General features: G+C 40.5%; 1 protein-coding gene across 1 annotated transcript in view; it reads left to right on the top strand.

Annotated features, from left to right (window-relative positions):
• The window catches only part of MBOAT2 (membrane bound O-acyltransferase domain containing 2), a 100,563-nt gene that overhangs the window by 36,601 nt on the left and 36,442 nt on the right, over nt 1-27,520 (top strand). The window contains exon 4 of the mRNA XM_055810623.1: nt 24,403-24,498. Coding sequence (XP_055666598.1) covers nt 24,403-24,498 — 96 coding nt within the window. The remainder of the gene's footprint in view (nt 1-24,402; nt 24,499-27,520) is intronic.

Consider the following 27,520-nt stretch of genomic DNA (forward strand, 5'->3'; position numbering starts at 1 on the left):
CAGTAAAAGTTTCTTGCTGTTTGGACAGCACCTCCTGTGGTTTAGTTTGTGCCCATTGCCTCTGGACCTGTCACTGGGCACCACTGCAGAGAGCCTGGCTCCATCCTCTTTGCACCCTCCCTTCAGGCATTTTATCCATTTATGAGATGCCTCTGGGCCTTTGTATTCTCCGGGCTGAACTGTCCCAGCTTTCTCAGCCTTTCCCATGAGAAGGGTGCTCTAGTCCCTTATCTTAGTGGCCCTTTGTTGGTCTCTCTCCAGTATGCCCGTGTCTCTCTTGTCCAGTGCTGGGTCTTCCAGTACCCAGCAATCCAGGTGTGGCCTCACCAGTGCTGAGTAAAGGGGATGTGAGTCACCCTCCCCAACCTGCTGGCAATACTTTGCCTAATGCAGCCCAGGATACCATTAGTTATCTTTGTGGTAAGGACACTGCTGGAGAATGTCTGGAGTGGGCTGTTAACCAAGTAGAAAGATCTTTTTGTCTGGAAAACAAACACTGGAGTGTTTTCCCTTAAGAAAAACTGGTAAGATACTAGTCTACCAGCTTCAAAACAATCCCAACTTAATTTTGTTCAAATCTTTCTAGCCACAGTATTTGTTTACCTGTTTGCTGTATCAGAGGGCCCTAGTGGTTTCTTTTATTGTATGTTTGATTTTGCTTTTTAACTTCTTAATTCTAAAGTGATACCTTAAGACACTTGCAGATTTCCAAAGATCAAGTCCTTGTTTTAGTAATAATGGGATTAATTATTCCTCCACAGTTAAAGCCCATTCTGGTTCCCTTTTTTTTTTTTTTCTTAAAAATGGAAGTGCGTAATGGTCTTTGTGTGGTTGGTTTGGTGGGATTTTTTTCTTCTTTTTTTTTTTTTTCCCCCTTCAGTTTCTTAGCAAAAGGAAGCTAATGCTATGATTGTGCATTTGAAATGAGCCAACTAGTTCAATCAGCTTGGGCACAAATTTGACCTTCTTCGAGATAATTTCCTTTGCATGTGATGAAAACTGGATGCTGAGTGGAGAAGAGAGTACTGACTGTCCTAAGTTTGTGGTGCTTTCAAAACCTTCACCTATCTCTTGCAGACTTGCTTTGTCCTGCAGGCTGGATTTAACCATCCTCTTCTACACACATGTTCCCTTTCACTAGCTGGACCATCAATTTCCATTCTGAGAACCTGCTAATGGTTGCATTCCTGTGAACTGATGCAACTCCTTTTTTCTTTCCACCTACTGCCTGCCACTCCTGTCTTTCTGTAGAACCCTGTATGGTGCCTTGACCTTTTGTGTGTCAACTACCATGCCTTTCCACGGTCTCCAGTTTGAGTGGCATGTTAGATTTTCTTGAATTTGAACTCTTGATATTTATCTGACTGTTACATCCTTGTTCTCATGTTTTTCTGTATCTGTGTCTGTTACGAACATGTTCTGTAGGTCAACCTCTGATCTATGTTTGGGCAGAGGAAGGCCCTTTCAGCTTCAGGCAGGAATGCTGTTGCATGTCTTTTCCAAGCTTTTGTGGTAGTAAGTGTTGGACTGTATAAGTTAGAGAGCCAACTACTTCCAAATGATTTTAATGCTCTTGTTCTTCTTTTTGAAGGGATTAGCTGCTCTCCCGAATACATGATGCTATCACAGCATGTACCAGAATCTCATTTCCTTTAGGGTTCTTTTAAAAGATCATTTTGAGGTCCATCTTCCGTTCTAGGGTGTTTTAGTTATAAGGAAAAAAACCCACAAAACCTAAAAAAAACCTCCAGGCAAAAAACCAAAACCCACCCCTCCAAAAATCCAACCAAAAAAATCCCAAACTAAACAACAACAAGAAAAAACAAACCCCCACAAGTCCTTGGATGTTTACTGTTGCTTTAGAGGCTGACATCGTTCCGCACAGCAAAAGCTAAGAAGAGGGAAGTACAACACAAAAAGTGAGTTGGGAGCAGGTTGTCTGGCTTAATTAGTTTATATATGAACTTTGGTAGCTGTTACTTTTTTTTTCTACAAATATAGTTTGTGGCTTTGTTGTTTTTTTTTTCTTAAAAAATATTTGCATCATGCTTTCCAGCTAAACCTTGGGGAGGGTGTGACTTAATTTCTAAAAGGAGCCTAACAGCTTTACCCTTTAAATGTCATAGGCTATTTTGGAGATTATTTGGCGGCAGTAATGAAAGGTATTATATCATTCATGAAGCTTCAGATGTCTCTGCTGCTTGAACTAGATAAATAAAATGAAATGTGATTTGCAAAGATTGCATAAATAGAGCACCAAATCAATAGGAAACATTTCTAGATAGTAAGAGAGCATTTTTGGACTTCCTTGGTGACCTAGAAATGATTTCAGACATCTGGCTGTCCTATTCCCAGGTATTCCACTGGGACACAAAGCTGTCTACAATGCAGGGTGCAGAATGTTTACTGACCAGCTAATCTGGAGGTTACCATTTAAACGAAGCAGGTATAAACCTTCCTTTTAGATGAGCTTAGACTTTTCGAAAAAGATTGATTTTTGATAACTTGTCACTATTCAAATGTCACTTGGAAATTGAAAGCCTTTTCTGAGCTGAAGAATATTACAAGTACTTTCAATTTAGTGTTGGCTGGTTGTTGTTGTTTTTTCTTAAAAACAAGGAAAGCTTTTGTATTTAAGTGTATTATTTTGGTTTTGGTTTTTATACCCTTTGGCAGACTAGGTAGACTATGATGAGACCAGCAGGAGTAACCAGAAGTAGACCAGAACCAGCATTAGGTTTTTTCCTACGGTGTCTTCTCCCAGTTGCAGAAAAGGAGAAAAATGTAAGACTTAGGTCAAAAGATAAACACTCCTGGAAGAAACTTTTTAAAGGAAGAAGCCTTCATGTTTCTCCATGCTTCTCTGCCTGCTTCCTGTTGTGCTGATCAGGGCATGTATTGTGAGAATCAATGTGTGGGTGCAGTTTTGTTGCAGAGTCCAAGATCACTGCTCAAGGAAGAGGAGCAAAGCTTTTGATGGAATATAACTTCCCGTTTTTTAATCCAGAACTTATTTACATCTGTTCCTGAGGAAATATGTGTATTTGGGGTTTTTTTAAATGAAAGTTTTAGGAATAACTCACATCATGGAGGATTGCTGTCTGTGTTGCTTTGACCACGAAGTTTATATACTCATTTGGGCTGGTGCTGTTTCAAATACCATAGGTCTGTTACTAGATCTGCATCTTGCTTAGTATTTTCTCCCCTTTTTTTGGACATTAAAGAACCCTTTATTCTAAGCATAGAAATCCTATTTCTGAATTTCTTCAGAGATCGTGTCCTCTTTTTTGCAGTCCCTGCTTTCCCAAAGGTATTAATAAGAAATGTTACATCTGGCTTTTCCAGGAGAAAATTATGTAGAGTAAATGAGAGATACATGTAGAAGGAAGAGAAGTGTGTGTGTGAACTTCAGCACAATTCTATTTTCTATGTTGCCTCCATTTTACTTTTGCGTTTAATGATGTGTTTTGTGGCTTATTGCAAAGAAATCTGATACACAAAGTATTTGAACAATCTGTAAATTAGAAGATAGAAAAAATTGTGGGTTACCTCCCCCTTGCCAAACAAATGTTTCTGAAATTACTGGTGCTAAAGCCACATTCTCAATGGAAAATATTTGTTTGCATTAATCAGGAGATAAGAGAGTTGAAGACTGCCTACCCTCACAGCATAGCTGAACTCCTTGATTAAATAATGTTTAGCATGTGGAATATGTGTTCAAAAGCAGGTTAATGACTACATCATGCAAAATGTGAAATCTTTGCAGGAAATATAACCTTGGTTTGACAAGGCTGGAAACATTTAAAAGAAATCTGAGTAGTACTAAAATGTTACGACACAAAAAACCTCCTGTGGGTGTGCCTCATTAATTCCTATCCTGGAGTTTGTCTTGCCAGGTCATCAGCATCCTGGCTGGCTCCCATAGCTGTTTTTCTTTGCTATTGCATCTGAGGTCTTAACAGACTCTATATTATAAATACTTAAAATACAGATTTCTCTTCATCTACATACTGCACAATTTTTTAGGCAGATTCCTTTTCTCATTTCTAAAAAATATTTATTTCGGAAACATAACCCAGCAGTAGAATTCTGGAAAAGAAGGTTGAAAGGGATTTGAGATTTTATCTGGACCTCTAATCAAAGGCAGTCTGAGGTCTTTTAGAATAATAATAAAAAAAAAATCTAAAATGCACAAAGTTTCCAGTCTTGTTAGGCAATCTGTATAGGTGCTTAACTATGCTTGTGGTTAGATTCTTGTAGAAATTAACCTACATTTAGCCTAAATCTTCGGTAGTTGAGCCCCTTCATTTATGTAGGGAAGTGTATCCCCTGGCCATTTGTAGCAGTCTTCTGTTTGTGTTGTCTTCTTTCAGTCCAGTAAACCTGAACAAGTCTATTAAAATCTCTCCTCAGATTATATTTTCAAGGCCTCTTTCCATTTTTGCATAACTGCTTTTGGACTTCTTCCAGTTGTTCTATGTCATTTGGAGATGGCCTTTTTGAAATGGGTTGAGGTATTTGTACCTTAGAGTAAGCAGAGTAAAAAGGTTATTTTGTCTGCTTTTCAATCCTGTGACTTTCCACAGATCCTTTTCTGTTTTAATGCTACCTAATAATTGGTTTCCATTACAGATTTGTATGGTTGATTATTTACAGCCAGAATTGTTTTGCACAATTTAATTCAACTCCATCTGATGCTTTTAAGCCTTTCTCCGTTATTATTTTTTTTCCCCAAGGTAACTTGGTTTTCTGGTAGACTAAGTGTTTGCAATTTTTATAATTTAATGTCCACCTGCAGATTTAATTAGTGCACTTGCTGCTACCAAAATACGTGTTTCCTGTTTTGATATGTTTGAGTCAGTAGAACTATATCTGATACATCCTTATAATTCGATGGTGTTTCATCAATAACTTTTTGTACAATGTGGATATTGGCAAGTGTTCTCCAGCAACTCAAATATTAGGATTAGGACAGAGTAGCATACCTGTACCTCACACTGGCTGTGCTAATAGGGTAGTTTTGATCATAGCAGTAACTAGGCTTTGTGTGTGCATGGTGTGGTTCATAGGGCAGGCTACGTTGGTTAGTTGCATTCCTCTAACCATGCCACTAGAAACGGGCTATTTTGGTAGTACTTGTTCTGGACAAGCCTTTGACTCAGTTTTGTGTTGGACTGTTCACCTTCTAGGTGATTATAAATACATAGTGGGTCTAAACACCTCACCACCACCACCCCCAAGAAAAAAAACCACACCACCAAAAAAAACCCCGAACAAACAACAAAACCCTTTATAGTATTTGATACCAAGTTTACAGGCCTAAGATTTCCTAAATTCCCCTTTCTACTTTAAAGATAAGGTTCTAAGGCAACGTAGCGTTTTTCCAGTTTCAAGGAAATCTTAGCCATGATAATTTTTTCTCAGTGGATAATTATTAAATATGACTAGTTAAGCTGCATTTAACTTAATATCATATCAACCTTTCCACGTTGTCTCAGAATTTTATCTTTGAATTTGTTTTCTGGAAGTGGCAATAATGCCTTTATGAATTAGAGGCTGTTTGATTTGCATGTTTTTGAATGTATTTGACTGTTAGAAGGAAAGATAGATCAAAAGCAGCTTCTTGTGAATTGTCTTTAAGCATTAAGTGTTTGTGAGATGGAAAGGGCTGCTGTCTATTAAGTATCATCTGCTAATAGGAAGCTAATAGAAATAGACTTTTTCTGTGTAAATGTTTAGCAACTCTGCAACTGAGAATTCGTATTAATGATCTGGAAAAGACATTAAAAAAAATCAGAACCACAAAATGCTTGAGGTTGGAAGGGACCTCTGGAGGTAATCTGTTCCAAAACCCCTGCTCAAGCAGGGCCACCTGGAGCATTTTGCCCAGGTCCATGTACAGGTGGCCTTTGAGTATCTGCAAGGACAGAAACTCCACAACCTCTCTGGGCAACCTGTCCCAGTGTTCAGTGACTCTGAAGTTAAAGAGTGTTTCCTGCTGTTCAGGCAGCACCTTCTGCGTTCAGTTTGTGCCCACTGCCCCTGGTCCAGTCACTGGGCACCACTGAGAGCCTGGCTCCCTCCCTCCAGGTATTTATATACATTGACGAGACCCCCCTGAGCCTTCTCCCCTCCAGGCTGAACAGCCCCAGCTCTCTCTGCCTTTCCTCATAGGAGAGATACTCCAGCCTCTTCATGCTCCTTGTGGCCCTTTGTTGGACTCACTCCAGTATGTCCATGTCTACCTTGTGCTGAGGAGCCCAGAACTGGATGCACTCCAGGTGTGGACTTGCCAGTACAGAGGTAGAGGAGGTGAGTTGCCTCCCTCAGCCTGCTGTCAACACTGCCTAATTCAGCAAACAGTTGCAGGTAATAGTGTTTTCTTTAGACAAAGGAAGACTTTGAGAAATTTCAGAAGTAATGTAAGACCATAAATGGACAAAAAATGACAAGCTTAGTTTTACACTGAGAAAGGAAACAGTATGTACTTGAGTTGAGGTGGTTTAACTGTCCAATATAGTTGGCCTGAAATTAGGAATTGCATCTGTATATCATGGACAACCTCTAGGAGAATCTTCATAAAGCAAGGTATGTGAAGTGGAGAATAACAGGGAAGAAGTGTCCTTACATGGATAAGGGGATGTGGTGTCATACAGAGCCCAGTGTCAAGGACTTTATTTAGCATGGAGTACTGGACAGTTAATGAGGATTTGGAGAAGGCTAGTAAAAAAAACCTAAGAGACATGGAAAACTCAGATGAGAAATGGAGAACATTTGGGTTGGTTATCTTGAAAAGGAAGTTAACTAGAAGGGACGTAAGATCAGAACTTGCCTAAAGCTGTTGGGCTGCATAGGCAAGATGGCACTTCTGTTGTAGGACAGTGGGGAGAAAACTGGGAAGGGACCTGGAATGGAAATTTGGATTTGATGGTCCTATTGCTGCTCAGAAAATAAAAGAAGCAGGAGTTATGACTGTTCTGTCCAATAAGGATAGCCATTTCTAAAAATAAGTGTTTTTATTCCTGGCAATCTGTTGCCCTAAGCAAGTACCTACTTTTAATGATATATCTAGTTTGGGCTGTGACTAGAGATGTATATAAGCAGGATAGGAAAGTCAGCTTGTTGACTCGTGTCTCATGAAGAATGTAAAAGCAGATTGCGTTTAAAATTCCACTTCCAAAAGGCACAAGGGTTTGCTTCCATCTCAGTTCATAGTGGGAATGTGATTTTAAATGTATAGGATGTTCCTGGAGCCAAGATGGTAGGAAAATGCCAAGAAAGGCTTTAATATCCTTACTAGAGAGAAAGGATTCTGGAAGGTTTATAAATGCTAGACATGAATATCTAAAATGGTTTGTAGCTATAAGGAATTAAGATAAAACCTTCATGAGTCAAGCTTTTAAAGGGAGATTTAGAAATTCATCTTACCTAGCTTCTGGTATAGCACAGATGTAGTATTTTCCGTGGTTAAACCAATAACTTGTTTAATTAAATGTATTTCAAAATCGATTGGATATTTTTGCAGATTTCAAGACTCAGAAAAGGTTTTCCAGTAAAAGTTGATTCTCCTAATCACTTTTATTGATTCTGGTCTGAATGGTTTTGAGCTATATTCCTGGCATTATTTCTTATCCTGCCTGGTTTTTGCCTTTTTAATGTCTCCTGAGGGACCTCTTTCACTATGAAAGTAATGTTTGTCTTCTAACTATGTATTTTCTAGTCTGAGCTACTGTGCTATGTCTTTCTTGCAACTGCTGCTGATTTATCTGCTCCTGACAAGGATACTGAGTTGAGTCATTGATTTGATCCTTTATCTAAAAGAAAAATTGTCTAAGAAGTACCAAAATAAATTGCAGTGGACAAAATGCATCGTGACTCGTTTCTTTTAAGACAAGGGTAAGTGGATCTCTTGTATGGAGGGGGAAATTCCATCTTCCTGTGAGAACTTGCTTAGGGATTAAGGCACTGAGAAATTGCTGAAGTGTGTTGCGAAAGGGGAGTTGTGGAGGGAGCTGTGGATGCCTGTGACTCGTTATTGGCTGTGAGGCTTCGGTGAGGGGCCAGAAGCAGGCGGCCAGGCATTGGAGGGGACAGGAAGAGCTTCTGAAGGACTGGGGTAATTGAGCAGAATCTGCCACTGTGCAGAAAATAGTAGAACTGGCTGGAAGTATAGGCCTGTCTGCCAAGGACACAATGAACAGAGGTAGGGATGTGCTTTTTGTTCTGTCTGCCCTACTTGCTCTCAGATTCCTCTGTTTCAAATTTAAGCTTTAAGTTCTTCTTCTAGTAATGCATGTGTGTTGGGGGCATGCAGAAGCATAATTTTAAATCTGTGGCTAACTCTGGGTGATTTGCATAACTCCTGTCTGTCTTTCACAAAGTAGTTTGGGGCATGCACAGGTGGAGACTTTTTTAAACGTTTTCTTCTCACAGCAAACTGTAGTGACTGGTAAACTATGTTCAAAAGAATCCTTGTTGTTGGTTTATCCCATGGTGCAGCATCTCAGTTGCGCTCCAGCATTGATCGCTGTATCTAAGCCCTTTCAGTTAGGTCTGTTTCACCTGGCATCCTGTGGTACTCTTCTCGTGCAACTCTCCTCTCTCACAAGTGCTAGGAAGATTTTTGATTATTTGAGGACAACTAACTTGTTTTAGGACAAAAAGCTGTTAGACAGTACTATTTTATACTTGGAATGCAGCTATGTTACTGTTCAATGGCAAACTTCAGTAGAAAAAGTTGCTTATTTTCTTTACCCCATTTTATCTTAGAAGATTATGTTTAATTATTTAATGTTTAAATAAACCATTAAAATAACAGTTATGTAAATTGAATAAACTCATAGAATGAGAGGTTTCACGTGGAAGGGACCTCAAGAGGTCTCTGATCCCGCCTCCGACTCAAAGCTGGATGAGCAGTGGGGTCAGATGAGGTTACTCAGGACTTTATCCTGTTGGGCCTGAATAACCATCACCATTGTATGCTGTTCTCCTTCAAGCTGCTCATCAGTTAGGAGTAGATCTATAAAAGGTCAAAGTGGACCTTGAGAACAAAAACCTACCCTACGCATCATCGTCCGCATTGAATTAAAATTGACCACAGGTAATGTATTTTATTACCACTCCATAAAACATACCTTAGGCTAACAAAACAAAATGCCAAGCTGTGGGCTTCTTAACAGCAGTTCTGATAGTCTGAGGCTTCCCTCTTCCTTGCACAGCTGGTCTCATGGTTTTTGCAGCAGTCCAGTATGACGTGGGCAGTGATAAATAAATACTCCTTTGGATTAAAATCTTTGTCCCTTTATTCTTGCAGTCACAGATTTAATGAGACATACATTCTTACTTTTTTCTGCGTTGTTGCATTCAGAGGCTTTATTGCTTTGCTGTTGAAGTAACTTGAGAAATTAAGTCATTGCAGAGGTGTAGTACGTCTGTATCTAGTGGCAATAATGAGTTTAGTCTAAAGGTGTGCTAATATGTTTATGATCTCCTAAAAGCGCCTTCTCTGGCAAAGGTACAAATAACTTGAGGGAATGCTGTTTATTTTTTGGCTGTGTCACTGGTTTTAATTTACTAGTAGCTGAAGGCTAACCTATGTGCTGCTTTCAGTTATAATAGAAATATCTGATCCACGCGGTAGAGCCTTCGTATAGAGCCTTTAGGAAGGCATGGTGGAGCCTTCATATAGACTGAAAATACTTCAATAAACCAGCAACTGAAAATTTTAAGACTATTGTCTTTAGCTATTAAGTAATTAATTGACTACGAATTGTGACAAGACTGAAGCTCCCTCTTGTAGGTGTCATTTACAGTTGGTACTGCTTGATGACTTTTGTCGATTCTTTTTTCCCATCCCTTTTCACTCTAAACTTCTTGTTATCTTTGTATCTACAAAGATGAAGTATGACAAGGTTCTGGCATTCAGCTGAACTCACCAAAGCAAAATATAAGTCTTGCAGTCTGTTTGCTTGGTTTTAATTCTCTGCTCTTCTCACAAGACTGTTACTACTTTTCTTCCTCTTACCTTTCTCTACTTTAAATGTGTGTGCTGGTGTAAGACTATGTGAAACAGTGTTACAGCAAAAAATATTTGTCTCTAACACCTAGCGGAAGTTTGAAAAGTGTACCATCTTGATGTTTTCTTCAAATGAATCCCATTTAAACTTTCTATTCTCAGTTACAGAAAGGCCTGAACAGTATGTTTTCAGTCTAAGACTGTCTTTACAGAATTGCTTTCTCAACTATTCCAACAACTAAAGGTAGAAGGAGAGTGATCACTAGTAGAACAAGAACATTATAAACGGTTGCAGAGCTAGGACTCTGAGTATTGAATAGCAATTTCGATTTAGCCCTGGCTGGAGTGTTACCTGGTGGTCTTCAGATAAAGAAATGAGATCTGGTCACATTTTGGAAACGTAATTGATAATTAAATAACTAAGGCAAAAATTAGGCATATAAGCACAATATGTTTTGTTTCACACAAATGGAATACAGCAGATTCAAACCCCTCATGGTGGAGTTCCCATTACTCCGATCTGTGACTATATAGATACCTATGGATTTCAGTGGCCAAAACGGTGTAAAATTCTGCTTGCTAAAAAGATACAGTCCACTTATACTCACATTCTTGAGTTGCTAATAAGTGTCATGAACCCCAAACATGTTAAACTGTTTTGGTTTTTTTAAGGCATGTAGAACAGAACATGCACATTTAATCGAAATTTTTCTTCAAATTTGGTTTATAATGAAAACACAGAATAAAGCTTAACTGCAGTGACACTGCCAGGCATCACAGAATAATCAGTGTGTGTGCACTGATGCTTGTGTTACAGATTAGTTTGTCTTGACTGTTATAATACATGTGATTTTTCAAAGTCTTGACGTTCCTGGCAAGTGCAGTGTAGAGGCTTTTGGATGTATGCTGAACTGGCTGAGTGGCAGTCATGCTATTTTTAGGCTTGAAGGGTGTCATGGTTTAACCCCAGCCAGCAACGAAGCCCCACACAGCTGCTTGCTTTCTCCCCCCACAGTGGGACGGGGGAGAGAATCGGAAGGGTAAAAGTGAGAAAACTCAAGGGTTGAGATAAAGAGTTTTCAAGAGGTCAAGCAAAAGCCGCACATGCAAGCAAAGCAAAACAAGGAATGAATTGATTCATCACTTCCCATCAGCAGGCAGGTGTTCAGCCATCACCAGGAAAGCCGGGCTCCATCATGTGTAGTGGTTATTTGGGGAAACAAATGCCATCACTTCGACTGTGCCCTATCCTGTCCCTCCCCACTACCTTTCTTCTTCCCCCAGCTTTATATGCTGAGCATGATATCATACGGTATGGAATATCCCGTTGGTCAGTGGGATCAGCTGTCCCAGCTGTGTCTCCTCCCAGCTCCTTGTGTGCCCCCAGCTTACTTGCTGGTGGGTGGTGTGAGGAGCAGCCAAGTCCTTGGCTCTGTGCAAGGGCTGCTCAGCAGTAATGAATACATCCCTGTGTTAACAACACTGTTTTCAGCACAAATCCAAAACATAGCCCTATACTAGCTACTATGATGAAAATTAACTATTCCAAACACAACCAGCGCAAAGCGTTACACTATAGAGTGTAACATGCTTAGAATTAAATTTAAAGTTCTCTTCTGTCTGAAAATTAGGGATTTTAATTAGCTTGAACACAATTTATGCATATGTTGGACGCTTTCTAAAAAAATTTGTTTTGGAGAGTAGAAAAGTTTAGTATTTAGGTGTTCCTATAACAGTGACCATAAAGCAGTTCAGTGAATCGTAATCTTTAAAGCACGCACTTATAGAATGCTCTTGTGAACTAGGTAACTGTCTGTGTTTTACAGGTGTGGCAGTCAGAGGGACTGAAATAGCTCTGTAAATTTAGCTCCTAAACATTAAGGTTCTGTGGCTTTATACAGTGGGAATTTGAAAGCCTAAAGAACAACTGTGTAAGTAGGAGCACTTGCATTTGTGGATCTTGGTTTAAGTCGCCTGTTCGTAACCATACGATGAGTCTGTGATGGGTCTTCCAGGTTGCTGGTGTTCCGTTCTCCTGATGGTTCTGCCTGTCAGTGCTGGCTGGTGAGCGGTGTTACGGTCAGCTGTCCAGTGTGCAGCGGGACCTTTGCCGCCGTAGTAATAGTGATCTGCTTCTATATGTTCATAGCAGGAAATAATGTTACAAATAGGTATAAACTATATTATGTAAATTACTTTTTTGACTGTTGCTTTAAGTTTAACAGACTTATTTCAAAGTGGTAGTATTTGGCCTTTAGTGTCTTAATACAGAGTTTTTCACTGCATAATGTCTAGAATAATGATTAAAAATAATGTGAACATATTTCCTAATTCAGACTAGCACCAGTCATGAAAAATACAAATCAAGACAACCTCTTTTCTGAGTCTCTTTTTGTAGTTCAGGTTTAAAATTCATAAATGTCTTTTTAGATTTCTCTTGTGACTTTTGTGTTACCTGTAGATAAAGGAATTTAAGTAATGAAAATTTTCACAAAGGAAGCTTTGGTTTTGAGCTGGCAAAATGATTGCCGATACCTTCCTTGTATATAACTTGCAGCCTTCAGGCAGTCATGCTAGCAGCAAAAGATCTTGTTCCTTGATAAGTCAGTGTTACAAAAGATTCGGGAGCAAGAAGTTTGTTTGCTTGGACACCCTGTTTGTGACAAGAAAAAAACTGGTCTCAGCTTGCATAAAGAATAGCTCATTGTATTTTGTCATATTCTGGCTTGTACAAAACAGAATTAACCAGTAGTATGAATTACTTCCTAGCTGAGAGATCATAAATACAGCTTTGAATAATTATTGCTTGCCTAGGGTTAAAGTATGACACTCCCGTGAGTGTTTGTGCCATGACTTGGACTGTCATTCAGTAGTTAATTTTCTTTTTTTTTTTGTTTTCCTATTGTTAACTGGAAGAAGGAAGAATGTTCCAAAAATAAATGCAAGGCTGCTTTTGTAATGGATTACTTGTGTACTTGCATGCAGCAATCTACAGGTACTGATTCTTCCCACCATCAGTCTGAAGTATTTCCTTACGTGCAGTAGGACTACTGTATGTCACAAATAACTATAATGAGTAGAGTTTACTTTTGCTGAGAATTGGTTTCATGTCATGCCATTTCTATTGCATGTCACTGTTTTTGTGGATTATCTCAGATTCCCCCCTGGAAATGGTCAGCAGTGTTTCTGTCACATGGGAGAAAAGAAATCTGCATGAAAATAGGTTACTCCTGATTACAGCATGGCAACTTCTATGTCAGGCTTCATGGAGAAAAGAAAATGGAGCTATCCACAGGTTCTCTTCTCTTGGCTGGAAGGAGGAGACAGTTGACTTATACTCCTGCGGAATCACATGTAGAGATTCATGATGAATACTGTGACAGTGGTGAAGTTGATACATCGTGTGGATGTTACATTCACATGGGTGACACAGTTGTGGGTGTTTACTACAGGCCACCTGATCAGGAAGAGGAAGTCAGTGTGGCCATCTACAGACAGCTGGAGGGAGCCTCATGGTCACAGGCCCTGGTTCTCGTGGGGGACTTCAACCACCCAGATATCTGCTGGAAAGGCAGCACAGCTAGGCGTACACCACCCAGTAGGCTCCTGCAGAGCATTGATGATAACTTTCTGATGCAGGTGGTGGAGGAGCCAAGGAGGTGAATTGTGCTCCTGGACCTTGTACTCATAAACAAAGAAGGAGTGGTTGGGGATGTGAAGGTTGGGGGCAGCCTTGACTGCAGTGACTATGAGATTGGTGAAGTTCAGGATTCTGCATGGAAGCAGCAGCACAATAAGTAGAATTGCAACCCTGGACTTCAGGAGAGCTGACTTGGGGCCTCCTCAGGGACCTGCTTGGAGCAGTCTCATGAGTTAGGGCTCTGGAAGCGGGGGGGGGGGTGTCATCCAAGAGAGCTGGCTAGTACTGAAACATCACTTCCTGCAAGCTCAGATAGGTGCATCCCTATGAGTAAGGAATCAAGCAAAGAGGGTTGGAGGCCTACATAGATGAATGATGTGGAAAAAGGGCCGGGGAATATAGGAACGCTGTCAGAACATGCAGGAATGTGACAAGGCTATGGTCTGTTTGGAATTAAATCTGGTGAGGGATGTCAATGACAACAAGATGGGCTTCTTCAAGTACATAAGTGGGAAAAGGATGGCTAGGGAAAATATGGGCCTGTTGCTCAATGATGTGGGTGCCCTGGTGTCAAAGGACACAGTGAAGGTGGAGTTACTGAATGTCCCCATTGCTTCAGTCTTTACTGAACACAGTTTCACCCCTCAGGAATCCCAGACTGTGGAGGCAAGAGAGGAAGTCTGGAGAAAGGAAGACTTGCCCTTGGTTGAGGAGGATCGGGTTAGAGGTCATTTAAGCAAATCTGACACCCAGAAATCCATGGGCTGCAATGAGATGCATCCCCAAGTGCTGAGGGAGCTGGCACATGATTGCTAAGCTGCTCTCCGTCATTTTTGAAAGGTCATGGTGGACAGGAGAGGTGCCTGAGGACTAGAGGAAAGCCAGTGGTCTCTCCAGTCTTCATGAAGGGCCAGGAGGATAGCACAGGAAATGACAGGCTGGTCACCCTAGCCTCCATCCCTGGAAAGGAGTTGGAACAGCTCATCCTCGATGTCCTCTTTTAAGCATGTGAACAAAGATTATCAGTAGTAGTCAGCATTGTTTCATCAATGGGAAATCATGCCTGATCAACCTAATAGCCTTCTCTGATGGAATGATGGGAGAGTGGGCGATGTTGTCTACCTTGTCCTCATCACGGTTTTTAATGCTGTCTCCCATAACACCCTCACAGGTAAGCTCAGGCAGTGTGGGTGAGATGGGTGGACAGGGGGGTGGGCTGAGAACCGGCTGAGTGGCAGAGCTCAGGGGGTTGTGATCAACAGTGCAGAGTCCTGCTGGAGGCCTGTGGCTCGTGGTGTTCCCAGGGGTCAGTACTGGGTCCAGTCCTGTCCAACTGATTCATCAGTGCCCTGGGTGAAGGGACAGTGTCCCCTCAGCACGTTTGCTGGTGACACAGCACTGGGAGGAGTGGCTGAGACCCCAGCAGGCTGCGCTGCCATTCAGCGAGACCTGGGCAGGCTGGGGAGCTGGGCGCAGAGGGACCTCATGGAGTTCAGCAAAGGCAAGTGGAGGGTCCTGCCCCTGGGCAGGAATAACCCCCCGCACCAGTACAGGCTGGGGCTGGCCTGCTGGGAGGCAGCTCTGCGGGGAAGGGCCTGGCAGTGCTGGTGGGCAGCAAGGTGCCCATGGGCCAGCAGTGTGCCCTGGTGGCCAAGGCCAGTGGGACCCTGGGGTGCATTAGGAGGAGCACGGCCAGCAGGTCGAGGGAGGTCATTGTCCCCTCTGCTCTGCCCCAGTGAGGCTGCATCTGGGGTGCTGTGTCCAGTGCTGGGCTCCCCAGTTCAGGAGAGACGGGGAACTACTGGAGAGGGCCCGGCGGAGGGCAACGAGAATGCTGAGGGGAGTGGAGCATCTCCCTTGTGAGGGAAGGCTGAGAGAGCTGGGCCTGTTCAGCCTGGAGAAGGGAAGACTGAGAGGGGACCTTACCAATGCCTGCAGATGTCTGAAGGGCGAGTGCCAAGAGGATGGGGCCGGGCTCTTGTCAGTGGTGCCCAGCGACAGGACAAGGGGCAACGGGCACAAACTGCAACACAGGCAGTTCCACCTGAATATGAGGAAGAACTTCTGTACTGGGAGGGTGCCAGAGCCCTGGCACAGGCTGCCCAGAGAGGCTGTGGGGTCTCCTTCTCTGGAGACATCCAAAACCCGCCTGGATGTGCCTCTGTGCAACCTGCTCTAGGGGAACCTGCTTTAGCGGTGGGTGGGACTAGATGGTCTCCACAGTCCTTTCCATCCCTGACTGTTCTGTGATGTTTAAGATATGAAATTGTTGTGTGATTGTGGTGCTTTAACTTATCTTGGGGGGGTGGGTGGGGTGGGTGTATAGAAAATCGGGGAGAAATTAAACAAGTCATCTGAAGGGATAGGTCTTTCTAGGTTAAAGGAACGTTAAGCATCAGAGCAAAGCAGACATTTCATTTAAGCTGTATTTTAAGTAAACTGGATTTTTCAGAAAAGCGTTTATTCCAGATATTGTGCTGCTTGAGATGTGTGTCTGATTGTGAGATGGTGTTGGGGTAGGTGAGCTTGGGAAGGAATAGAGCTGCATCTCTGGTGGTGCAGGTCAGGCCAGGTGTGGGGCTGGCAGTTGACATCAAAGAACTGTTTTGACTCTTTCCTGAAGGCAAATCAAGAAACAGGGTGGGAAATAGAGTACCATCACATTTTCTGATAAAGTACCTTTGTAAAAGAGGGCGTTTTGTTTTGAGAGGTGGGTTAAAAGGAAATGCAGCTGTGTTAGGTTGTTAATACAGACTCCCGGCTTTCCTTTGATACTGGAATCATTCAAATATTCCATTCCTGTAATTAAATTTGATTCCTGTGGCCTTCCACTTTGTGTACTCCATCTTGCAGGGATTTGGGTTGTTTATTAATCTGCTAGCTGCTCTGTGTGCTGATTCTGGCTGCAGAACCACCTCAGCAAATCATATGCGGTATGTTTCCCAGCTGCTGCCATCCTTAACACATGCAGAAAATGTCTCCTGGCCGGCTGAACACAAATTCCAGCTGGCATCACCTCACGACTGAGCAAAACTTCCCCCTCTCCCCCGGTGGTGTTGCAGTTGTGCCCTTTGTCTCAGGTGTTGTGTCTCCAGGCAAGGATGTGGGATTGCAGCAGAGCTTGCGGGGCTGAGACAGCTGGGAATCCTTTCCGCTCTGCAGTGGGGAAGGAGCAACAGCTGCAGCACATGGGGATGGGCATGGGGTATGAGGGGGGCGTGGAGCTAGAAGCAGGGTGATGAGTGGGTGAATGAAAACAAAACAGTTCTTATCTTTATCCAAGATGATAATTTGCCAAGTACCGAGTTTACAGCAGTAGCAGGTTTAATGATTGACCTCACTGTGCTTTTGCCAGCAGAGAACTTGTTCTGTTTTACTGGCTGTGAGTTCTTGTATAAAGCTTTATGGTCCACTGAAATAAAATGATTTAGTCTTGCAGAATATTTTGTGTTACTTGGTTCTAGTTTACACTTGTTAAGCCATTATGACTAGTAGGGCTGTACTTCAAAATAGTACTTCCACTAGTCCTATTATTGTCAAAGTTACATAGTAACATCTTTATTTCCTTAAAAATACGAAGTGTTGCTGCCCAGTTCCTAAAAGGAGACCCATTTTCTGGCTATGTGCTCTATGGGCTTCTGGTTTATGAAAGTAAAGGTTCTGGACATGTTTCTGACATTTGAAAGAAGCTTACTTTATCAAAGGGGAAGGATAAAATCACTTCCATGCTGTGATGCTAAAACATTGTATAGCTGTGGAAATATTACATAGAAAATTGCATAGAAAAAATGGATGAACAGATGTAAATTCACAGCGCCAGCATAGAAGTGTTTGTGGAACGTAGCAGCCGTTGTATTTCTAGTTATGAGTACTCATCTTTGTCAGAAGATGTGTCAAGAATTTCCTTCCTTTATCTGGGCTTTGTAAGGCTGATTCCAGTATCAGGGAGTTCTCCCTTTACGTATTTTGTGTTGTGAAGCTGTTAGGCTTTCTTATTTGTGCATGTTTTTAAGTGCTATGAACTACTGTCAACTTTTGAAAAGATAAAGGTCAGGTCTGGTTCTCTTATCTGCGTTGTTTGCTGTTACACTTCCAAGAGATTGCAGAAATAGGGGTTGAAATGACACTATGGTTTTTAAAGTGAGGGAGAACTTAGGTGACCTCTCATGTCTCATCCCAGCTTAACGTTAAGATTTTGGACAGGGTCAGCTTCAGCTCTCAGCTTTGAGTTTGGTAAGGGATCAAATCCGTTTTTCTATTCTCACCTTTCCTGGTTCCATGTTCCTTTGGAGATTTATGGGAAGAATGAAGCACACAACATGTTTCTTCCATCCCAGGGAAGAAATGAAAGCACCAACACATCCTAACCCGCTTCATTGTCGATTGTTTTTCCCTTGTAGGAGAGCCTGAAACTGATCTCATCCTTGAGACATTACAGACTGGGAGGGAGCATGGTGAGAGGTTGGAAAGTCAGAGAATGTAAACTTAGGGAGTATGTGGAAATTACCAACCTTTTTAGTATGCATTTTTGACAAGAATACCTGTGTTGTATTTGTCATATATTAATGTTGCATTTGGAATATGGCCTGTAGTTACAAATGGAATAATAATTTAATTTGGCTTGGTTCAGGATTCACTTTAGGAGGCCATTATGTTGCCACTATGTAGCAAAACATCAAAATGCATTAGGCAAGTGATAATGCTTGCAGAGAATGTGTAATAAACAAAACTAGCAAAACCATTGCGGGTGGTTCTGGGTGCAGTTGAGCTCATGAAGCCTTGTGTCCAGTGGCTTTGTGTGGCTTTCTAACTGCATAGACTTGAATTTCTTCCTGTGAACAATGAAAACTAACTATGCTCATTAGAATTTAAACAATTACTGTAGCTGCATTTTGATAAGAATTCAGTTTTGACCCCAGAGACTTTAATAATTTTTTTAGTTTGTTTTTTATGTTGACAGAAACAGTAGGAAAAACAAACAAGCAAGCCCAGACAGTAGCTTTCAGCACAGGGCATGGGAAAACACAGAGGCTATTCAAAGCAGTATAATGTTACACGGTGGACAGGTCTGCCTTTTGAAACTGAATGATTACACATTTTTAAAAAAAAAAAATCCGAACATAATGGAAGGAGTGGATCTTGACTGGATAGGAAACCCTTATTTCAAGGCTACATCCACAGTATGTGCCAACTAGCTGGTGAAAAAGTGCCCCGGGTTTGATTGTTTTATTTAACTCTTTCCCAGCACAATAGCATACTGTGCTGTCGACCTCCGCTGCATGGGAAGAGCCTAAAATAACAGAAGCTGTTCTCACACCTCCCAAAGTGTTCTTTTGTCAAGGGCACAGTTCTATTTTTGCCACATTTTGTGCAGAGATAGGTGTGGTGGGTACTTGAGCAGATATTTTATAACTAAGATGTGGAGTCCCCCACAAGTGTAAAATGAACAAAAATGCAACTCCCACCTCTCATTATGAAAATACAGTCAGCTGATGTTATGGTTAGCCTGGGCCCCTGTGCAGCCTGGCTTGCCTGTCAGCGGATACAAGGCTCTAGAATGAACTTACAGTTGTTCTTATAATCATAGAAAGGTTTAAATTAGAAGGGATCTTGAAGATCACCTAGTTCCAACCCCCTGCCATGGACAGGGACACCTTCCACCAGACCAGGCTGCTCAGAGCCCCATCCAGCCTGGCCTTGGACACTTCCAGGGATGGGGCAGCCACAGCTTCTCCGGGCAACCTGTGCCAACATCTCACCACCCTCACAGTGAAGAATTTCTTCCTCATGTCCAGCCTAAATGTACCCTCTTTCAGCTTAAAGCCATTACCCTATGTCCTATCACTACATATGCAGATAAAAAGCCCTAAAATCTGTTGTTTGCGTTTATTTTTTTTTTTTAATAAATTAAACAGAAGTTCTTTTGATGAGCACCCTTCTGTAGAGTACTGCTTGGAGAGGATGCTGACTTAGTATTTTCAATATATTTTAATTTATATATATTAATATACTAATATATCAATATATTATATAAGATAATTTTATACCATTATTTGTAATTATCTTAATATAATTCATATAATTGCATTATTATAATATGCATTTATATAAATATAATCTATTTAATGTTTATATTCATACATTAGTATGACATATATGTGTATAGCATGTTATACATTATATTTTATGTATGAGATGTTAGACTATACCTTCAGGAAACTTTTGATTAGTTGATATACTTCTTTTTAAAGGAATGATAGAATTTTATGGATAGAACATATTAAATATTATTTTTACTGCTCTGGGAAGTTTAAAATAATAAGGAACTAAAGCATAATATGGCAGACTTGTATAAGAAAAGCCCTCCTGTATAATAGGTTATCCACTATTTGCTTAGAATCTCTTTAGTTTTTAAACTTTAAATCAGAAGTTAGCCTTATCAGACAATCTGTTCTGCTTTCTGCTACTTCAGTACTGCAGTGTCTCTGAGACACATCTGACTTTGGTGCATCTGTTGATAGATAAACATATTCTAAATGAATGTCTTTGTTTTTTTTATTGTATATAATACAGTATTCATGGCAGGTCAGTTTATCTTAAATTTATTTGTAATAATAACAACTTTGTGACTTGTTTCTAGTTGTTCATGTCCCGTGTGAATGACTTCTGTCGTTCTGCTCACAACAACATTATTCAGAGTAGCAGGTATAGAGTAACATTGACCTTTAAGACCAGGGGTCCTCAAACTTTTTAACCAGGGGGCTGGCGCATGGATGAAGTGGCAGGCAGTCATCTGTGGCTGCTTGGTTTCCCCCCCCAGCCCCCGGCGGGGGGGGGTCTGTAAATACCGGGGGCCGGATTGAGGACCCTGGGGGGCCGTATCCAGCCCGCGGGCCATAGTTTGAGGACCCCTGTTTAAGACCAACTACTTTTCTACAGGAAGGGAAATTTAGCCTTGGGTAAAACTGTTGCATTCAGGTAAAGCCTATGATTAATTTCATTGTAGTTGGGTAAAACTTCATGTGGTTGAGCTCTGCAAAACCTTATTCAATTTTTCTGATCTAAGGGGTGTTTTTGGTGAATGAGTCTTTGAAGAGGGTAGGAAATGTAGTAAGAGTACTTTAGAAAGTTCTCAAAGCATTTTCAGATGTGTTTTAAAATTTTTGAAGTAAAGCTGGATTTTTACAAATCTGCAAATGACACCACAAACCTGCAGGAGAAACAACAGGAATGATGCAAGCTGTCATAAACCTTTTAAATCTCCTTTAGGGAGAACATGTTGCTGTATTTTCCCCGGTTAAATGACATTTCTCAACAACAAGGGATGTCATGTGGCATGGCTAATGTGCAGAGATGCACTTGGAAGGTGAAAAGCATTGTTTGGGTTGCAAGTTCCTGTGTTTTCCTCATCAGTTAAAAAACTGTTGTCTTCCAAGCTGTATGTGACTTGGAGCTGACATAGCTGAGAGAGTTAAAATTCATAGTTGTGTTTGGTGAACGCAGTGTAGCAGCAAGTTTCATTGCTCTGTGGGAAGACAGCTTTTGTTTTAGATTGTAAAATGGAATCTGGAATCTCAGCAAGACTGTTAAGCGTCTTCCCCCTGCCCCTTCCGTTTCTGCACCGTGACTTCAGCGTGGATAGTAACTGAATGTTGCAAGAAATCCTACCATGTCAGTTATGATGGCTAACATCTATTTCAGAGGGTATGTGGAAGTCCCAGGTGGCTGACAATTTGGTCAGCAGATACCAAACCCATATGCTCCATAAACACAAAGGCAAGAAAGGATTGTGCTCTTTCTGTTGCTGTTCTTTCTAACTGGACTTTTCACAGAAGTTGGAAGGCACTTAAACCACAGGAACCTGCAAGTGATGTAACCTTTAAACTGCTCTACATGTTTCACTGTGGAATATTCAGGTAGCATTGCAGCCTCAGTCTGTGTTCCTAAGTGCAGGACACTACAAAGTGGTTTAAGCTACTTGTATTAGCTATAAATACAATCTTTCACTTTTCATGGAACACCTGTGTTTGATTTGCAGAAGTACAGAGCACTTGCATCTGTGTGTGACTGAAATGTACTAGAGCTGTCATCTTTAAAAAAATCTAAATTCACCCAGAAATTGACTGTGCATCTCCCCAGTTTGGTATTCAGACCCACGTAATCTTTTTCTCAGTTTCCTCATGTACGTAGAACTGGTGTAAGATTGACTATCACTGCAGTTAATCTTAAGAGGAATGTCATTTTTATGAATCACTTGAATGCGTGGAGAATAACTGAGGAAGTGCTCATGAGGAAATCCCAAACCTCTTGAGTGCAGCATGTGGAAGATATGCAAGAAGTAAAATCACTGGATATATCTTGAACTTGAATGCAAACCCTTTAAAAGGTATCAAGAATAATGACCTGTTTCTTGAAAGAAATGGGAATTTGTGGTTTCATGTTCATAGTAGGCTGCAGGACTGTATTCTAATGACTATGTAAATTCCTTAGGTTTCCTGAATTCTCAGTGCTTTTCTTCATTTGGGTTATTTGTTAGTTTTTCTTTAGCTGTACTTGCCAGCATAGCTTTTCTGCTTGCAGAAGGAGGTCTTTGTAAAGCCCTGTTTAAAAACAGTGTAAATGTTTCATGACTTAAACTGTATAAGGTAGAAACTGGTGTCTGTTTTCTTCCATCTGAGTGTGTACACTTAATCCACTAATGTATAAACTGTGTTTCTTGTCCTGACGAAGTATATATTGCTGCTATGGATAGCATTTTAAGGTATAAAAGCTGTAGTTAGCATTACTTCTGTAATTCTGTTTGTTCTAGACCTATTGCAATATATTGTGAATAGACTGTTGTTTATAAATACCTGATCTTGCCAGTGGGGATAAAATTAAGATTCTTTTAAACCTACAATATTTAATTTTTTCTTGGCTTTTTTTTTATGGTATCTGTGGGTGAGTATGTGTAGGTATCTCTACACATAACAAGTTACTTTTAATCTGATGCTGTTTAGTATATAAATCAAGAGGCTGGTAAAGCTGAAAAGCTTACAGAATTTTTAGTGAATGGAAGAACTGGGACTGATTTCAGTATGAGAAAGTATGAGTCAGTTTCACACTCACTTGTGTGAAACCTGGGTGATTTTTTGGTGTGGGTGGGTTAGTTTTTCTTAAAATACCTTAGGAAAATTTTAATTCCAAATTTAAAAAAAAAAGTTCTACATTATATCATATTTCTGATATCTGCAGTCCGCTACATACTACTTAATTGTGTTGAATTGTTTTACTTGCTGAAATAACTGGCTCATAATTAGATCAAATTATTCTGTAATTTTGTTGGATGCTTGTTATAAACACTTTTGTACCAGTTACCCACCCAATATAATACTGTTTCTGGATTTTTAAGATTTATCAAAATGGAAAGTAAACTATTGCTAAAACAGGCACCCTAAACCTTTCTTCAAAAAAGCAAGAAGTGTGGTTTAATGTAGCTACTATTATATAAAGTAATCTGTAATTTGGAAGCTAGGTGTTTTAAAATATTGAATTGTTTATCTTTAACACAATTTTAATTAAAGGTTAAACTGCATGTGTCCTGTGTGACAACTTCTAGGTTGAAGAATAATTTCTAAGACTTTAGAATTTATTATGTTAAAACTTTTTTGCAAAAATGTCTATTTGGAAAGGAAAGTAAAAGCATGTTCCAAAGTCTTCCTATAGAGTCCCTCACTATTTCACCTAAACCCAGTCGTAGTCATAATTTTCCGTTTGATGTATGAATATTTTCATTCTAACTGGACTTTGAATGTGCAATATGGCCTGCTGTAGGGGTTGCGTATTGGTCTTGTGAACGTGGAACAGGTACTTGATTTCATTACCATGAATGTTTCTGAAGTTATCATATGGAAATCTTCAAGACTGTGAAGTTTATACATGAATTCCTGAAAGATTAGTCCTAAAAGAAAGTTCCTGCTGGCATTCACAATCCTTTTTGACTGCAAAGAGTATCTGGCACATTTTGTGCAGTGTACTGGCAAATCAGTTCTTACTGTTCAATTGTTGTACATATTAAGAAGGCGGGAGGAGTAATCCCAACCCTGATCTGAAAAGATGATACATGAAATTAAATGTATAATACTTACGTAAGGTGGTTCTTATCAGTGTTTTTCTTACATTTGCTGAAGATCCGCTTTAACAGGAGGCATAAAGGCATCCTGTTCCTTTTACAGTCATGTTTTAATCTGTGTATTTACAAAGTAACTGCTTTTTCCAGTTACTTTGAAGACAACAGTAGTGGGATCTGTGGTGCTGAATTTTGAATGTATAGAAGCACATGCAGTGGAAACTGATGTATAATTTGCTAAACTTCTATACTTATATAGACAAAAATTAACTTAAACTAAAAAAAAAAGCTTAACAGATTAATTTACACTTTATAGGACTTCCAGTTTTTACAGTGGTGTTGAAATTATAAATCAAATGCTTTACTTATGTGAATAAATGTTTTGGCTAATGACAACAGAATTTGTAAGTTAGTACTGCACACTTTAAAAAAAAAAATAAAAAATTCTATGTGCTTGCATAGAATAAATACTGCCAAAAAAACCCCAGTCAGAATGGAGGTGAGTTGCACATTCCGGTTATCTAATAGTCACTAGAAAGAGTTGGAGACTAGACTCTACTTAAGGTAGTTTATTCAGTGGAGAAATGTTTATGGTTTTTAATTAAAAAGCTTTTTTTTTTCTCCCCATTTTCCTTCCAGGTATTGCTTTGTTTTTGCTTTGGGATACCTCACTGTGTGCCAAATTACTAGAGTCTATATCTTTGATTATGGACAGTATTCTGCTGATTTTTCTGGGTAAGGAGAAAATCAATCTTTCCATCTTATCTTCCTAAGGGACGCTGTCTATTATGGTTCTTTGTCCAGGTTAAGTGTGTCTATCTTCTGAACTTTGGGAGAAAGCTCTGTATGTGTGTATTGGCACACATAGAAATATATATGTACCTATGCTTTAATTGTGCAAACTGAGAATTTTGGAAACAGTTGTCTTGTTAGAACCACAAATGCATTGTCTGTTGCTTTCTGTGCCTGTCTGAAGGGCATAAAGGATTTGGTGGCTGTGGAAATTTTTTTTACTTCTCTTTCTTCCTCTAAAATTTATGTTACCACACGTGATAACATGATGAAAGTTGAGTTGTATCTGATGTATTTGCATGCCTGGCACAGTCTGATACCACTATGTGAGGAAAAACGGAATATTTTATGGTATTTAGCTTTTAGCTTCTTTCTGTTTTGCTTTTATGTTAGGTGTTCCAGAAGGAGAAAGGTAAGGAGAAAGGCACCTGTATGGTGTAGTCATCACGCAGCCCTTGGACACAAGACGTTTTGTCTGTATGTGCTCTCATTTTACATAATGAACTTAAACCTATATTTGACTTGAGCTGTACAGCAGCAAAACAGAATTAAATAGGTAAAGTAAAAATAAACTATATTAGTGACTGTTCTTTATACTGCAGACACAGAGAAGTGAAGTACAGCATTTTGTATAAAGAAGTTTGCTACTGTGATGTGCTGTAGATTTAAAGGAGAGTGTGTATTTTGGAAAAGAGAGATGGGGAGCATTTGCTAGTCTGATTTAAAAAAAAAAATGCATTACATACTTTTCAGGAATACTATGAATGGCAGTGGGTCTTTGTAGTTTAGTGTTACCTGTGTTGTGTTGCAGGTTCATAAGTGTTAAGTTCATAATTTCTGTCATTTTTAGCTGGGTCTTACCTTCTGAAACATCTTTCTACATGTATGCCTACATCCAAGTGTCTGCCTTCAGCCAGATATCTAAGTTTCAAGTGTAGTCAGCAGAGATCTGATCGGTCTGGACAGTAGAGCATTTCAGCTGACCCACCACTAAGTATCTACCTTGATATGAACTGGGTCGCTTGCCGCATGCCCGACTCCATTGACTAGATCTCCACTGGCTGTAATGAGAGCTTGCAACACAGACATACGCATAAAGGCACTTTAAAATTAGGTTTACTGATGTTGAATTAGATTTCACCATTAAAAGTGGACCTGTAACCCAAATGCTGTCCCCTCCAGTTCACTGTAGGGCCAAAGCGTACAACCTTGGCAGTGATCGAAGCTCTGAGCTGACTCTGAAAGCAGTGTAATTGCACTTGTTGTTTGCTGCTCTCCAAACTGTTAGTAGAACTTGAGAACACCATTGCTCAAACGCAACTACTGCCTTCAGATAGCAGCTGTCTTTGTGACTGTCTTGGTTTGGTGTTAGCTCAGAAATTCCTGCTAGGTCTTAACGTGTCCAAAGACTTAGGAGACCTGTGCCCTGGATAGAACTGTATTGAAGCCTAGATCCAACTCTGTACATTTGAGCTGCCTGATTTAAACCATCCTTTCATGCACCAGTTTGATGTATGCATATCATATTAAATGTCTGGCGTATACTCTGTCAGCTCCCTTGAGTCATGAGACAGAGGTTACTTCCAAAACAGGAGCAGAAAAAAGAATTGGGCTATCTTCTGTCAATTTTCTCAAGTTCTAGGGGAAGAGAGTAAGCTCAAGAAAATAACAAAAGCTGCCTAACTAGCTGTTGAATCTCAGTACCAGCAAGTTCTTCCAAAGATGTTGGCATGGATTCATATAGGGGTTAGCCACAAAAAAGCTTTGAATGTCTGTTTACCTAGATATTTCTCCTAGAATACCATGCCTATCTGAGGTGGCCAAGCCCAGAGAATCTGCAAAAACTTTGAAAAAAGGTATCAATGTACTGACAGTGGAGAAAGCTGAGGAGACCTCATGCTGGAGGTGCAAATGCTTGTAGAGAGCTGTGTGGTCCTGGCTTCAGTACTAACAGATCCCAGCTGCCAGTGAGCCTTCCAGCACCTCCTTTGCCTTTCTGCCAGCACCTACAAGGGATCGTTTAAAATCCTGGTTCACAGCCTCACTGTTCCAGGAAGGACTCTTCCTCTTTTAGTCTCTAGATTGTTGCTACTCAGCCAAATAGCCACTTGAGAAGGAAAGAAATAGCAGGGTCTGCTCTGATAGTAATGACAGATGTATCTGCTAGAATAAATGTCTGACTGAGCTCCTCCTGGGCTCCGTCCTTCCGCCAGGCAGGATCCATGCTGTCACATACCCACTTACACAAGAAAAACCCATTATGATGAGAATCAGTTGGGGATTTCTGTCAGCACCAGGCAGGTCTGCAGGTCAAATGCTAGAAAGAGACAGGAGAGATTTCCCAGACTGCCTGTTCTTGTTTAGGTTTCTTCCTTGCTGACCCTTGCCTGTCACTCTAGCTTCAATATCAGGATTTTGGCACACGGCTATACAGTAGAAAAACCTTTTTCCCTGGTTGCATTTTGAGGACTGGAAATACTGTGTGCTTTGAAGTAAACTTAACCTTAAAAAAAATTAATTTGACAGACCGAGCCATTTGGCAAAATACTGGCATAGCCCTGTCAGTGAAGGACTTGATGACTGTTGGGTTGGTTTTCTGTGCCAACTTAAATGTGTCATAAAAAGGCCCAGTGCAATCAAAAGACTTGAATAAAACTCTGTGCCCATCCTACAGTATGATTACTTTGTTGTAGTGTTTTTGTTGGGGGGGGGGGGGGAGTTTATCTCCAGCTCAGATATTACTAGATGAATACTAGGTAAATACAATCCATGATACATTTATGAGATCTGATTTCCAAGTTAAATTTCTAAGTTCTGGTAACCTACTTCATGCTCTTCTCTGTTTTCTCCTTCCCCCCAGTTAGCAGTGCTGGGATTTATGTCAGTCAAAAAACGCTTAGATGCTACAAAGATGGAATAATTTCTTTGTGTAAACCTGACTTTCTTAGCAGGGGAAAATATCTCT

Source organism: Falco peregrinus, chromosome 7, assembly GCF_023634155.1.
Source record: "Falco peregrinus isolate bFalPer1 chromosome 7, bFalPer1.pri, whole genome shotgun sequence".
Classification (NCBI taxonomy): domain Eukaryota; kingdom Metazoa; phylum Chordata; class Aves; order Falconiformes; family Falconidae; genus Falco; species Falco peregrinus.